The sequence below is a fragment of the Kogia breviceps genome, chromosome 13, assembly GCF_026419965.1.
Source record: "Kogia breviceps isolate mKogBre1 chromosome 13, mKogBre1 haplotype 1, whole genome shotgun sequence".
NCBI classification, from domain to species: domain Eukaryota; kingdom Metazoa; phylum Chordata; class Mammalia; order Artiodactyla; family Physeteridae; genus Kogia; species Kogia breviceps.
In genome coordinates this window covers 64256882-64268881 of record NC_081322.1, presented here as the reverse complement: position 1 = coordinate 64268881, position 12000 = coordinate 64256882, and the positions used below count along the sequence as shown (strand labels likewise).

Sequence of the window (12000 nt, the reverse complement as noted above, 5' to 3'; positions counted from 1 at the left end):
ATACTGTGAATGATTTCAATCTTTTGAATTTATCACGGCTTTCTTTATGACCAGCTTATGATAGATTTGGTAAATATGACACGTGCACTTGAAAAGAACATGGATTCTGATTCATTGGGTGTGGTGGTGTCCTATGTATATCACATAAAGTTTATTGTGTTCTCATCTTACTGATTTTTTGTTTTTGTCTGCTTATTGTATTAGCTACTGAGATGAGTATTAAAATTCTCACTATTTTGTATTTCTGTTTTTATTTCTGTCATTTTTTTCTTTATATGTTTTGGAGCTATGTTATTGAATATATATACATGCTTAGGATTGTTATATCTTCCTGTCAAATTGACACTTTTATTATTGTCTTAGTTCATTCAGGCTGCTATAACAAAATACCATGACTGAATGGCTTAAACTTTAAACATTTATTATTCATGGTTCTGGAGGCTGTGAAATCCAAGATCAAGGTGCCTGCAGGTTCAATGTGGAAGGGGCGAGAGACCTCTCTGGGTTCTCTTTTATCACAGTCGCATTCATGAAGGCACTACCCTCATGACCTAATCACCTTCTGAAGGCCCAACCTCTTAATACTATTTCATTGAAGGTTAGGATTTCAACATATGAATTTTGGAGAGTCACAGGCATTCAGTCTATAGCAATCATTATGCAGTGTCCTTCTTTATCTCTGGTAACCATTCTCCCTTAAAGTCTACTTATGGTTTGAGTTTGCATAGTACATTTTTTCCCTTCCTCATTTCTCCAGCATCATCCACAGTGTACCCCTAGGTGGTGCCAACCTAGTTGAGAAAGGACAGCCTTCAAACCTGTGCTTGGTTCATGGTCTCCAGGTCTAGGCAGGGCTTGCCAGTACTTCATTCCTCTACTAGCCCCTAGGCTCCCTGTGTGTGCCTGCTTTGTACCTCCTTTGTTTGGGCCACAGTATGTCTGTATTCCTTTCCTTTTTGCCTTCACCTCTTTTCTTCTCCTACTCCAGCACATGTGGGGTCTCAGCCCCCAGGCTGTGAACTACTTGGGGACAGGTGCCCAATAAATGTGCAGTGCTCTTATGCCTCCCCCAATATCCTCTTGTTTGGGACCTTTCTGTGTCCTTATATTTATCACCTCACTGTTAGCTTTTCCATATGACCTAAGTGTTTTTTGTTCCTTATTCTCCTTGCCTTCTTTTGAATTATTCAGGTTACTTTAAAAATTTTGTTCCCTCTATTAACTTATTAATTACACATATTTCTAGTATCTTTTAGCTGATACCCTGAAGAACATTAAATTTATTCTTGACTTATTATAGTCTAATACAAACTAACTCCCTAACAAAATACACTTCACCAACACTGCTAAAACATGAAAATAGTTTGACTCCATTTGGATTTTGTCAGATGCTTTCTTTCTCTGCATCTATCCCCCCTCCTGCCTTCTAGGTTCTTATCCTGTATTTTAGGCCTACATATATTTTAAACTTCACAGATGTTACAGTTACCATTTTGTACAGTTGATATTAATTTATATTCACATTCACCCCAAAATTTACTTTTTCCTTTACTTCCATTTTTCCATTTTTCATCTGCTTGAAGAATTCAGTTTATTCTCTCTCTTAGTGCAGGCCTGCTAATTCACTCAGATTTTGTTGTGTTAAAATGCCTTTACTTTACCTTCATTTTTGAAGCATATTTACTAATATATAATTTTAGGTTACAGGAAATCATACAGTTGTCTTCAGGCTTCCATCATTTTTGTTCCCAACTGCAGTCTTATTTCTGTCCCTTTGAGGGGACTGTTGTCGTTTTTTTCCCTCTGGCTGCTCTTTAGATTTTCCTTTTGTCTTTGGTTTCAACGTTTTATCATGCTATGCCTAAATATAGCTTTGATGAAATTCACCCTGCTTAGAGTTTACTGATTCATATCATTTATCAGTTGTGGAAAATTCTTAGTCATTATTTCTTTAAATATGGCTTCTTCATCATCCTCTCCTGTTTTTCTAGATTATAATTTCACAAACTCTTTTGAGTTTGTCCACGTTTCTTATGTTTTTTTCCCCCATATTCATTTTGGTTTTTTTCCTTTATGCTTTGGATATTTATATTGACTTTTCTTCTAGTTCACTAATAATGTCTTCCTTTGTCCAGTATGCTTTTAGACATATCCATTGAATTCTTAATTTCAGACATTATATTTTTTAGTTCCATAATGCCTGTTATTTTTATGAGTTTCAATTCTCTGTAGAAAGTCTCTATCATTAGAAATAATTTTGTCCATCTTTCCTGTGCTAACTCCAGGCTGAATCATCTGTGGGTCTGCTTCTGTTTTCTCTTGGTTATTGGTCATACAGTCTTGCCTCTTTTATGTCTAGTAACTTTTTTATTATATGCTGGACATCGTGTATAGAATACCAGAGGCTCCAGATGATTTTATCTTCCACTAGAGAGGGTTTCCTCTTTCCACTTTATTTTTTTAATTGTATTTTTATTTATTTATTTATTTATTTACTTTTGGCTGTGTTGGGTCTTCGTTTCTATGCGAGGGCTTTCTCTAGTTGCGGTGAGTGGGGGCCATTCTTCATCGCGGTGCACGGGCCTCTCACTGTTGCGGAACACAAGCTCCAGACGCGCAGGCTCAGTAGCTGTGGCTCACAGGCCTAGTTGCTCCGTGGCATGTGGGATCCCCCCAGACCAGGGCTTGGACCCGTGTCCCCTGCATCGGCAGGCAGATTCTCAACCACTGTGCCACCAGGGAAGCCCCCTCTTTCCACTTTTAGGCAGACAGGGTGGGCAACTGATTTCAGTTAATCTGAGCTAAGTCAGATCTGGGTCGCAGTATTGGTAAGACTCTATCTCTGATTTGCCCTGTTCCTAGGATGTGCCCTTCCAGGTGTTTCAGATTGAGAACCTGGCAGGTATTTGTCTTGTCTACCCTAAAAGACTTTGGGAGATTCCATTTTGCCTTTCAGAGGTTTCAGCTTAGCCCTTTAGCCTTCTGCCCCATGCAACTTCAAATTTTGGCAAATGTCTTGAGGGAGACACTGGCCATGTGTTTGAGGCCCCTCAAGTCTCCAGTTTTGTCACTCCAGCCCCGCGTGAACGCTAGAATCTCTGCTGGTTTCCCTGTCCCCCAGTAAGGGCCTTCTGCCAGGGGCCACGCCTGGATTCTTAACCTCTAGATGTGCCCAGAATTGGTAAGTGACCCCAGGTGAAAAGTGGCTGTAGCCATAAAATGACCATGCCCTCCAGGGCTTCCTCCTTGCCTGTTTTGTTTCAGGACCCTCCCTCTGATGGGTCATTGTTTCCTAGTACCACAAGACTGGGAGATTTTACTACCTCTTTAGCCTCTCACATTGGCCTTGTGTTTGAGGCTGATTTTATCACTTAACCCCATGAACCCACTAAAAATTTTGCTGGTTACTCTTTCTCCCAGTAGTGACTTTCTTCTTGGGTCTTCTGCTCATATGCTAATCAGCAAATGTCCCCAGACACTGAAACAGTTGCCAGTCCATCAGCTTACCCCTGACTGATTTTCCCTCTCTGGAATTTTAGTCCATCTACAATACATTGTTTCTGTACTTTTCTGATGCCTTTAAAAAATAAGGTTTTCAAAATTTATTTGGCTTTTTCAAGTTGTTGTTACCAGAAACATTGATCTGCAACATCCTACTGCATCCTACACAGAAGCAGAAATTTTAGTGATACATATTCCACTTAGAAAATTTCTAAATGAAATTACTTTTTTGTCTTTGGCTCTCATTTTTCTCTTTCTGTGTTGTTAGTGCTTGTTAGGGAAAAAAAGAAAGATACCTCACCCTATTTTAGTGCATTAGTAAATGCAATATTTACTCTCAGAGTGTAGTCTTCTATTATCTGGCTTTTTCTTTCTTTTTCCTTGAAGTGCCTGTGTTAACAAAGACAAATAATCATGGATCACTAGGAGTAGATAATCTGTAAATTCAATGTTTATTGTTGAGTATATTGTTATGGGAACAATTAATTATGACATTGATTTTCTTCCATGCATGTAGTTTCAGATGATAATGAATACACTGATGGTGACGGTGTTCATGAAATAACAAGCCGAGATAGTCCAGTTTATCCCAAATGTTTGCTTGATGATGACCTTGTCCTGGGAGTTTACATTCACCGAACTGATCGACTTAAGTCAGATTTTATGATTTCTCACCCGATGGTAAAAATTCATGTGGTTGATGAGAATACTGGTCTATATGTCAAGAAAGATGATAGGTAATTTTTTAAATTGCACAGCCAACCCTTGAAATTGAAACTGTCTACCGTAGAAGTCTCTTTTTTCTGCCATTGACAGTCAATGGGAAAAGAGCAATGGATTTATATTAGAGAATGGTATACTAATTGTAGGTATTCATCAACCATTGATATTGATCAGTATGTTTTATAGAAGAAATGGAGAACATGTGTTAATTCAGTAATTCATTATAAATGAAGGGGAGTTGAGAGAATTTCTCCCAAGCTTAACTTTCATTGTATGGCATTTAACTTGCATTGTAAATCATCTTATGTGGCACTGCTTTAATTGTCTCTAACCTCATTTTTTTCTTTTGAAGTTAATATGTTATCTGTGCCTCAGATGAGACAAATGTCTTAAATTTAATTCTTCCTAATATTAGTTCTATAGCTAGCTAATATGTGTTTGAAGGCCCAAATAGAAAGTATAATATTGATAAAATAAATGACAGTACTGGAATTCAAAAAAATTATTTGCTTGGAAAAATGGCAGGCCTGGGAAACTTGAAAATTATCAGAAAGGTTATTCACTTGTTCATTTGTCTTGGAGCATACAAAGAAAATACGACACACCTCAAAGTACTTACAATCCTGTTGTGATCATTTTGTTATTTAAATCTAATGTACTAATTTATCACAAACTCATTTAAGATTCTGAAGGTGTTACTTAATTCCAACTTTGTATGCCAAAGGTGTAGGTGTAATCACACCTCTCACTTTATGTGTAAATAATAAAATAATTCTATGAAACTGAAAGTATGTAAATACAAGATGAAACTAAGATACTACTACTTTTATGTCACATAAAATTCATAGTTTTCTAGATAGATAAAATTTTTTTCCTTATGTATCATGGCTGTTTATTTTTTTTGGTTACCTCACCTTGAACACTCTATTTTTATTTTTTTCTTGCCTTAAAATTGTAAAGAACTGTGTTAATGGAAGTATCTTTTTTGAACAGTGAACGGCCTGTTTCATCTTACTATGAAAAAGAGAACGTGGATTATATTCTTCCTATTATGACCCAGCCATATGACTTTAAACAGTTAAAATCAAGACTTCCGGAGTGGGAAGAACAAATTATATTTAATGAAAACTTTCCCTATTTGCTTCGAGATTTTGATGAGAGTCCTAAAGTCATCCTGTTCTTTGAGGTATGAATTGAATAGAGCAATTTAAACTAAATTTTAGTTAATATTTTAATAGCACAAATATAAGCTATTATTTTAGTAGATCAATAATAAAACAAAGTAGTGTGAGAATTTGACCTCTAGGAATAATGTATTTGTAATGTGCTATGGAAATACAAGTAATCGTGTCTTTGCTGAGCCTTTACTAGTACAAGTAGTTAGCCATTTGACTTACTCTGTATTATTTAATCCTTACAACAATGCCATGACTATTCACTGAAGTGATGAATCTAATCTATGTCTAAGCAGTCTTCCATTTTTAACCCTTTTCACAAAGAGTAAACTCATTTAACTGTATCAGACTTCCTAAGATTTTGTATGCTACTAGGAGAAATAAAGAAGAAAATACGCAGATCGCTTGACTAATACAATGTATCATATAACCAAAATGAAGTAGAACTTCTTAGATGTCAAGGGTTAGTGGAGGGTCATAGCAGTCAGGTAAAGCTTATGGAGTAGAGCGCCAGTGAGCTGACTTATTTTAAAGAATTAAATTTATTTAAACTAAAAAAACCCCAAACCAGTTCACCTATTTCTCTTAACCCCCACCCCCCACCCCTAGCAACCATCAGTCTGTTCTTCTATCTATGATCTTGGTTAGTTCATTTGTTTGTTTAGATTCCACATATTAGAGAGATCATACAGTATTTGTCTTTCTCTGACTTATTTTACTTAGCATAATGCCCTTTGTATCCATCCATGTTGTCACAAATGGCAAAATTTCATTATTTTTTATGGCTTAATAATATTCCATTTGTGTGTGTGTGTGTGTGTGTGTGTGTGTGTGTGTATGTGTATACCACAGTTTCTTTATGCATTCATTCATCAGTGGACACGTAAGTTGTTTCCACATCTGTATTGTAAATAATGCTGCAATGAACAATTTTGCATTAGGGTTTTTGTGGGTTTTTTGGATAAATGCCTAGAAGTGAAATTGCTGGATCATATGGTAGTTCTATTTTTGATTTTTTGAGGAAACTCCATATTGTTTTCCACAGTAGCCTCACCAGTTTACATTCCTACCAGCAGTGCACGAGGGTTCTCTTTTCCTTGCCAATACTCGTTCTAATCTTTTTGATGATAGCCATTCTAACAGGAGTGAGGTGACGTCCCACTGTGGTTTTGACTTGCATCTTTCTGATAATGTTTGATGTAGAGCATCTTTTCACATACCTGTTGGCCAGATGTCTCTTTAGAAAGATGTCTCTTCATATCTTCTGCCCACTTTTTAATCCAATTATTTTTTTACTACTGAGTTGTAAGAGTTTTTTACATAGTTTGGATATTAGCTGACTTATTATTTCTAATTTTTTACTGCAAAGGAAATGAAGGCTCAAAGTATAAAGTGATTATCCCAGAGTTACTCCAGTTTTAGGTGCAGGTAATTAGTATTTAAAGATAATTTGAACCTAAAATACCACATTTCTTTTCCCTACTTCATGTTATCTCTCCATAAGCAAAGGAAAGGAGAGAAAGCCTCTCCTCCAGTTTAAGCAAGATGGGGAATTTTAGCATGGGAAAAGCCAGGCATGACCAGAGCCAATAACATATTTTGTAGAGTCACTTGTTTTTATGATCCTTAACTTTCAGATGATCTAGTGTGTTTATGGTATGAATACTCCACCATTTACAATTGTGATTATGTTGTATGATTTGTACTAAGCCAAGCTTTAAAAAAAAAAATGATATAATTTGTATATAAAGGTACTGTTTCTTTGTCATAGAAATTTGTCCTCCATTATCATAGTATTCTTTTATACTCATTTTAATAATATGAGATTTAAGAAAGATAGGTTGTTGGATTATAAACACTTCTGGTTGATTCTTAAGGTTTGACATAAAGTGTTATTGTCTACAAAACTAATTTTTGATTTCAACTTTTTAACGGTGTATTGAGGACAACTCGATAATATCTATCAGAAGTTCTTAAAGCTATTATTCCATCTTCAGGTATTTCACCTAAGGGAAAAAGACAAATGCACAAAGATGTGTGTGTAAGGATATTCATTTAAGCACAGTTTATAATAGCAGAAATTTTAAGGAAACAGATGTCTTCAGTTAGCAAGAGGTTTGGTTAAATAAATTATGGTTTTTATTAAATTTATGATATTTCTAATACAGAAGAATACTAGGCAGCCATTGACATGATGGTATACATATGTATGTATTGACTTGAGCTATCCACTACATATTACATGAAAATAGTTTGCAAATAGCATTGGAACACACAAAAAGGTTTAGATACCTATAAACTAGATGTTAATGTTGATCAGCTATGGGTCTGAATTATAAGTTTTTACTTTGTTATATATTTTTCTTAGACTGTTATCATTTTTTTCACTGAGAATGTATTACACTGAAGACAAGTTTAAGTATATAAAGAAGAGGAATAAATCAACTGCATATTATTTTTTAAGCAGTCCTCTATGAAGATTTGTTATCTCAGCTGAGCTTTTGATAAGCACCAGTAAGTGGTAGTCTCTGACATGTACCTAGAATACATGTAGTCTCTGTGGCAGGTTGGTTGCAAATCCATGAGCTTTAATATCCAGTCAGGATAGAGATATGAAAGAAGTTCTCTTGAGAAGCCTAATGACAACATATATCCAAAGAGAAAATACCCAATTTCAGGAAGCTGATCCAAGGAAGAACCCACAGATTAAGGCCATGAGTTTTTTAAACAAACAATTCTTTGAAGTCTGCACTCATACATTTAAAAAAGAGCAAAGCTTAAGAATTTTGTGCCTGGTGTATTTTTGCCAGGACTGTATTTGAGGTAATTAATGCTTTGTCTTGAATTTTAAATAAATCTTAAGGATTTATTGATAAAAGATAAAGTGGTCAAAAAATGGACCTTAACTGGGCTTCCCTGGTGGCACAGGGGTTGAGAGTCTGCCTGCCAAAATGCAGGGGACACGGGTTCGAGCCCTGGTCTGGGAAGATCCCACATGCCGCAGAGCAGCTAAGCCTGTGAGCCACAACTAACTGAGCCTGCATGTCTGGAGGTTGTGCTCCACAACAAGAGAGGCCGTGACGGTGAGAGGCCCACGCACCGCAGTGAAGAGTGGCCCCCACTAGCCGCAACTAGAGAAAGCCCTCTCACAGAAACGAAGACCCAGCACAGCCAAAAAATAAAATAAATAAATAGTTAATTAATTTTTTTTAAAAATGGACCTTACTAACTGGATGAGTTAACTCAAAAGTGAGTGAGATGAGATAAAAATGTTTTTCTTCTCTCTAAGGGAGGATTTTTAAAATTTTAATAATATACTATTAGAAAATACTAAATTTTAAGATAGCCTAGTATACTGTGAAGTAATTTTTTATGCTTATTTATAGATTCTTGATTTCTTAAGCATGGAAGAAATCAAGAACAGCTCTGAAATTCGAAACCAAGAATGTGGCTTCCGGAAAATCGCCTGGGCATTTCTCAAGGTATGTTTTTCATCCATTTTAAACAGTGTTTAAAATAATGTTCAAATCTGATGGGCTACTTTTTTCCAAGTCAGTTTGGTTTCATATAAGGAGTTATGCTAAGGAGGTAAGATTGCCATGGTAAAGAGTTATTAATTCAAACTCAGGTGATGCTCATTCAGATTCTTAAATATTTATTGAGTGCTTAATGTGTGCCAGGTACACTGTCTGGCTCTAAGGATCCAGCACAGAGAAAGACACACACAGCCCTGACCTCATTTATTCAACTCAACAAATTATTTATTATTTATGTGCCAGCCACTGTTCTCGTCAGTAAACAAAGAAGATAAACTTCTTGACCTCATGGCCTTCATATTCTAGCAAGAAAAACAGACATAAAATAATTGATTAAACAACTTAGCACTTATTACAATTTTTATAAATACTCTCAAGTTGGATGGGGTAGATGATGAAAACATCCTGCGGGGTCAGGAAAAGGTCTCCTATAGAGGCGACATTGAACCTGAGCGTGAGCTGGATGGCAGCAGTGGGGAAGAGAGAGTTCTAGGTAGAAGCTACAGGCTATGCAAAGACCCTGATGTTGGAAAAAGCAAGGAACACCTAGATAACCAAAAGGAGGCCACTAAGATTGGAGGACAGAGACTGAAGGGGAATTGGTGCCTGAAGAGCTTGCTGAGGTAGACAGGGCCTTGATAATACAAGGTCTTTGAGCCATTATAGCAACAGGGCACCATTATAGACTTTAATGAGTCATGGGAAGCATTTAAGGATTTTAAACAAAAGGATGAAATAATCTGATTTATTTGTTAGAAAGATTACTTTGCTGAGTGGAGAATGGATTAGAGAGGGTACAAATGTATGTACTGGAAATCAAGGTAGAAAATTCTTGCTGTAGTCTAGGTATAAAATGATGATGTCTTGACTAGGATGTTTCAGCAGAGATGAAAGACGTGGATAGATTAATGTTTTAAAAGGGGGACATTGGGCTTCCCTGGTGGCGCAGTGGTTGAGAGTCCGCCTGCCGATGCGGGGGGCGCGGGTTCGTGCCCTGGTCCGGGAGGATCCCACGTGCCGTGGAGCGGCTGGGCCTGTGGGCCATGGCCGCCGGGCCTGTGCGTCCGGAGCCTGTGCTCCGCAGCGGGGGAGGCCACAACAGTGAGAGGCCCGCATACCGCAAAAAAAAAAAAAAAAAAAAGGGGGACATTTTACTTACCTAATTCTTTTATTTCTGACTTTACACATAAATTTGAGTTTTAAAATGTCTTGAGTAATTAACCTGTTTTGTATTATCTTATAAAACTTTTCCATTTGTGCATCCATCCATTCAACAAATATTTACTATTTGAAATGTAAATGGTGAATAGTCTGTGAAAATAGTCTATGAAATGCCAGGCACTCTGCTAAATATAGGGCATTCATAGATAAATAAGACATTGTTCTTGCCCTCCAGTTTCTATGTAAACGTATTACCTATATGATTATGTGCTATGGAGTAGATGCTGTGAAAACCCGGATGGGGCACTTAATCCATGTTGGGGGTTAGAGGCTTTTGGAGAGGTGCAGTCTGCTTGCTGAATGTCAGTCTGATAGGCTGAAGAATCACTTAGTCCATTGTACCTTCTAAAATCTCTCTTCTATAACCTGTTATACCTTTTTCTAGACCCCCTCTCATACTAAATAAAAAAGAAAAAGGCAAAAATAAAAACAAACCAAAAAAATGCAGAAAAGGTCACTTTCACATAGTAATAAACATTGCCATCTTGTGGTCTTATTAGAAACTTTTCATTCCTTTTATGCTATGGTTTCTGCAGAACTGCAGTATTTGCTGTAAACTGCACTTGGGAAACAATGTATTTCACAGCATTTTTACCTTTGTGTCATATTAATTTTTATTTATTTATCCACTTTATGCCATTGATATAAATGGCAGACAGGGATAAAATGTACATTATTCTATGTGTATCCTCTATTAGAACACATATCTCTTTCATTAGACTGTAAGCTTTTCAAGTCACTGGTCATTCTTTTTGGCCAATTTGTTGAACATATTTTAGTCCTTATTTTACCAGATCTCTTTGTATTTAATATATCACTCTTCAAACTCTCTATTTTATAATATCATCACTCTCCGCATATTAATGGCACATAGAAAGTGGTCCGTGAATATCTATTGAGAAAGTGGCATGAATCAAACTAAAATGCGAATGTTTTAAAACCTATACCGTTGGTTCCAGGACTGTCCTAGATAACTGTAAAGTTATCATAGTGGTCCAAATGAACCCCAAAGGACCTTTGTCCAGATTTAAATGAGACTTTATCCTAATTCTCAGGTAGAGGCACTTTTGATTCTTTTAGCACATATATATGACTAATCTTTTAAACTAAAAAATAATAAAGCCTTATTTATTCAAGTTCCACTTTGTATGTTTTGTAATCATAATGGCAGGATCTTGACTGAATCTTAGTTGTTTACTCATACTAAGCAGCATACTAGTATAAACTAAATTGCTTGGTGAATATTAATACAACTTATGGAAAGTATGATTTAGAATCTGGGGAATAAATATCTTCTAAAAATGATATTCCCTTATGATAAGCTTCAGGCAGATAGTAGTACAGTTTATGAAGGGAATCTCAACTGCTTAATATTTAATGACTGAACATCTCAATTGCTCAATTTGAAACTGTTTTTTTACCCCTCTATATTATAACATCACCTCTTAGCTTATGATTGACTTTACATCTTCCCCTAATAGGGGTAGGGAAAAGATGAGCTATATTTTTTGCCAACTCTGTTTCTTTATTGATGCCTCATTCCTGAACACACTGCAATCTGGATTTTGCCTCAGCTACTAAAGCTTCTCCAAACATATCACTATGACTTCTGTTTGCCAAATTATTGAACATTTTCTAGTTCTTCTTATATCACACCTATGTGCGTGATATCACTCTCTTGAAACTCTTGTTACCTTGGTTTTCTCGACACCATCCTTTCCTGATTTTCCTTATCCCATTCCTTCAGTTCCTTCAGTTTCCTTCCTGGTCTACCACCTATCTCTTTAATATCAGTCCTACTCATGATTCCATCTTTTTTTTTTTTTTTTTTGCGGTATGCGGAC

The 12000-nt window shown here is 36.3% G+C and overlaps 1 protein-coding gene across 22 annotated transcripts in view; it reads left to right on the top strand.

Annotated features, from left to right (window-relative positions):
* The window catches only part of AHI1 (Abelson helper integration site 1), a 320407-nt gene that overhangs the window by 24112 nt on the left and 284295 nt on the right, over window positions 1-12000 (top strand). For all 22 annotated transcript variants that reach the window (XR_010836054.1, XR_010836052.1, XR_010836050.1 and 19 more), the window contains 3 exons: window positions 4019-4238; window positions 5218-5410; window positions 8786-8881. Coding sequence is in view for 11 of the 22 variants with exons in the window: in XM_067010849.1 (XP_066866950.1) it covers window positions 4019-4238; window positions 5218-5410; window positions 8786-8881 (509 nt within the window). In the remaining 11 variants the exon portion in view is untranslated. The remainder of the gene's footprint in view (window positions 1-4018; window positions 4239-5217; window positions 5411-8785; window positions 8882-12000) is intronic.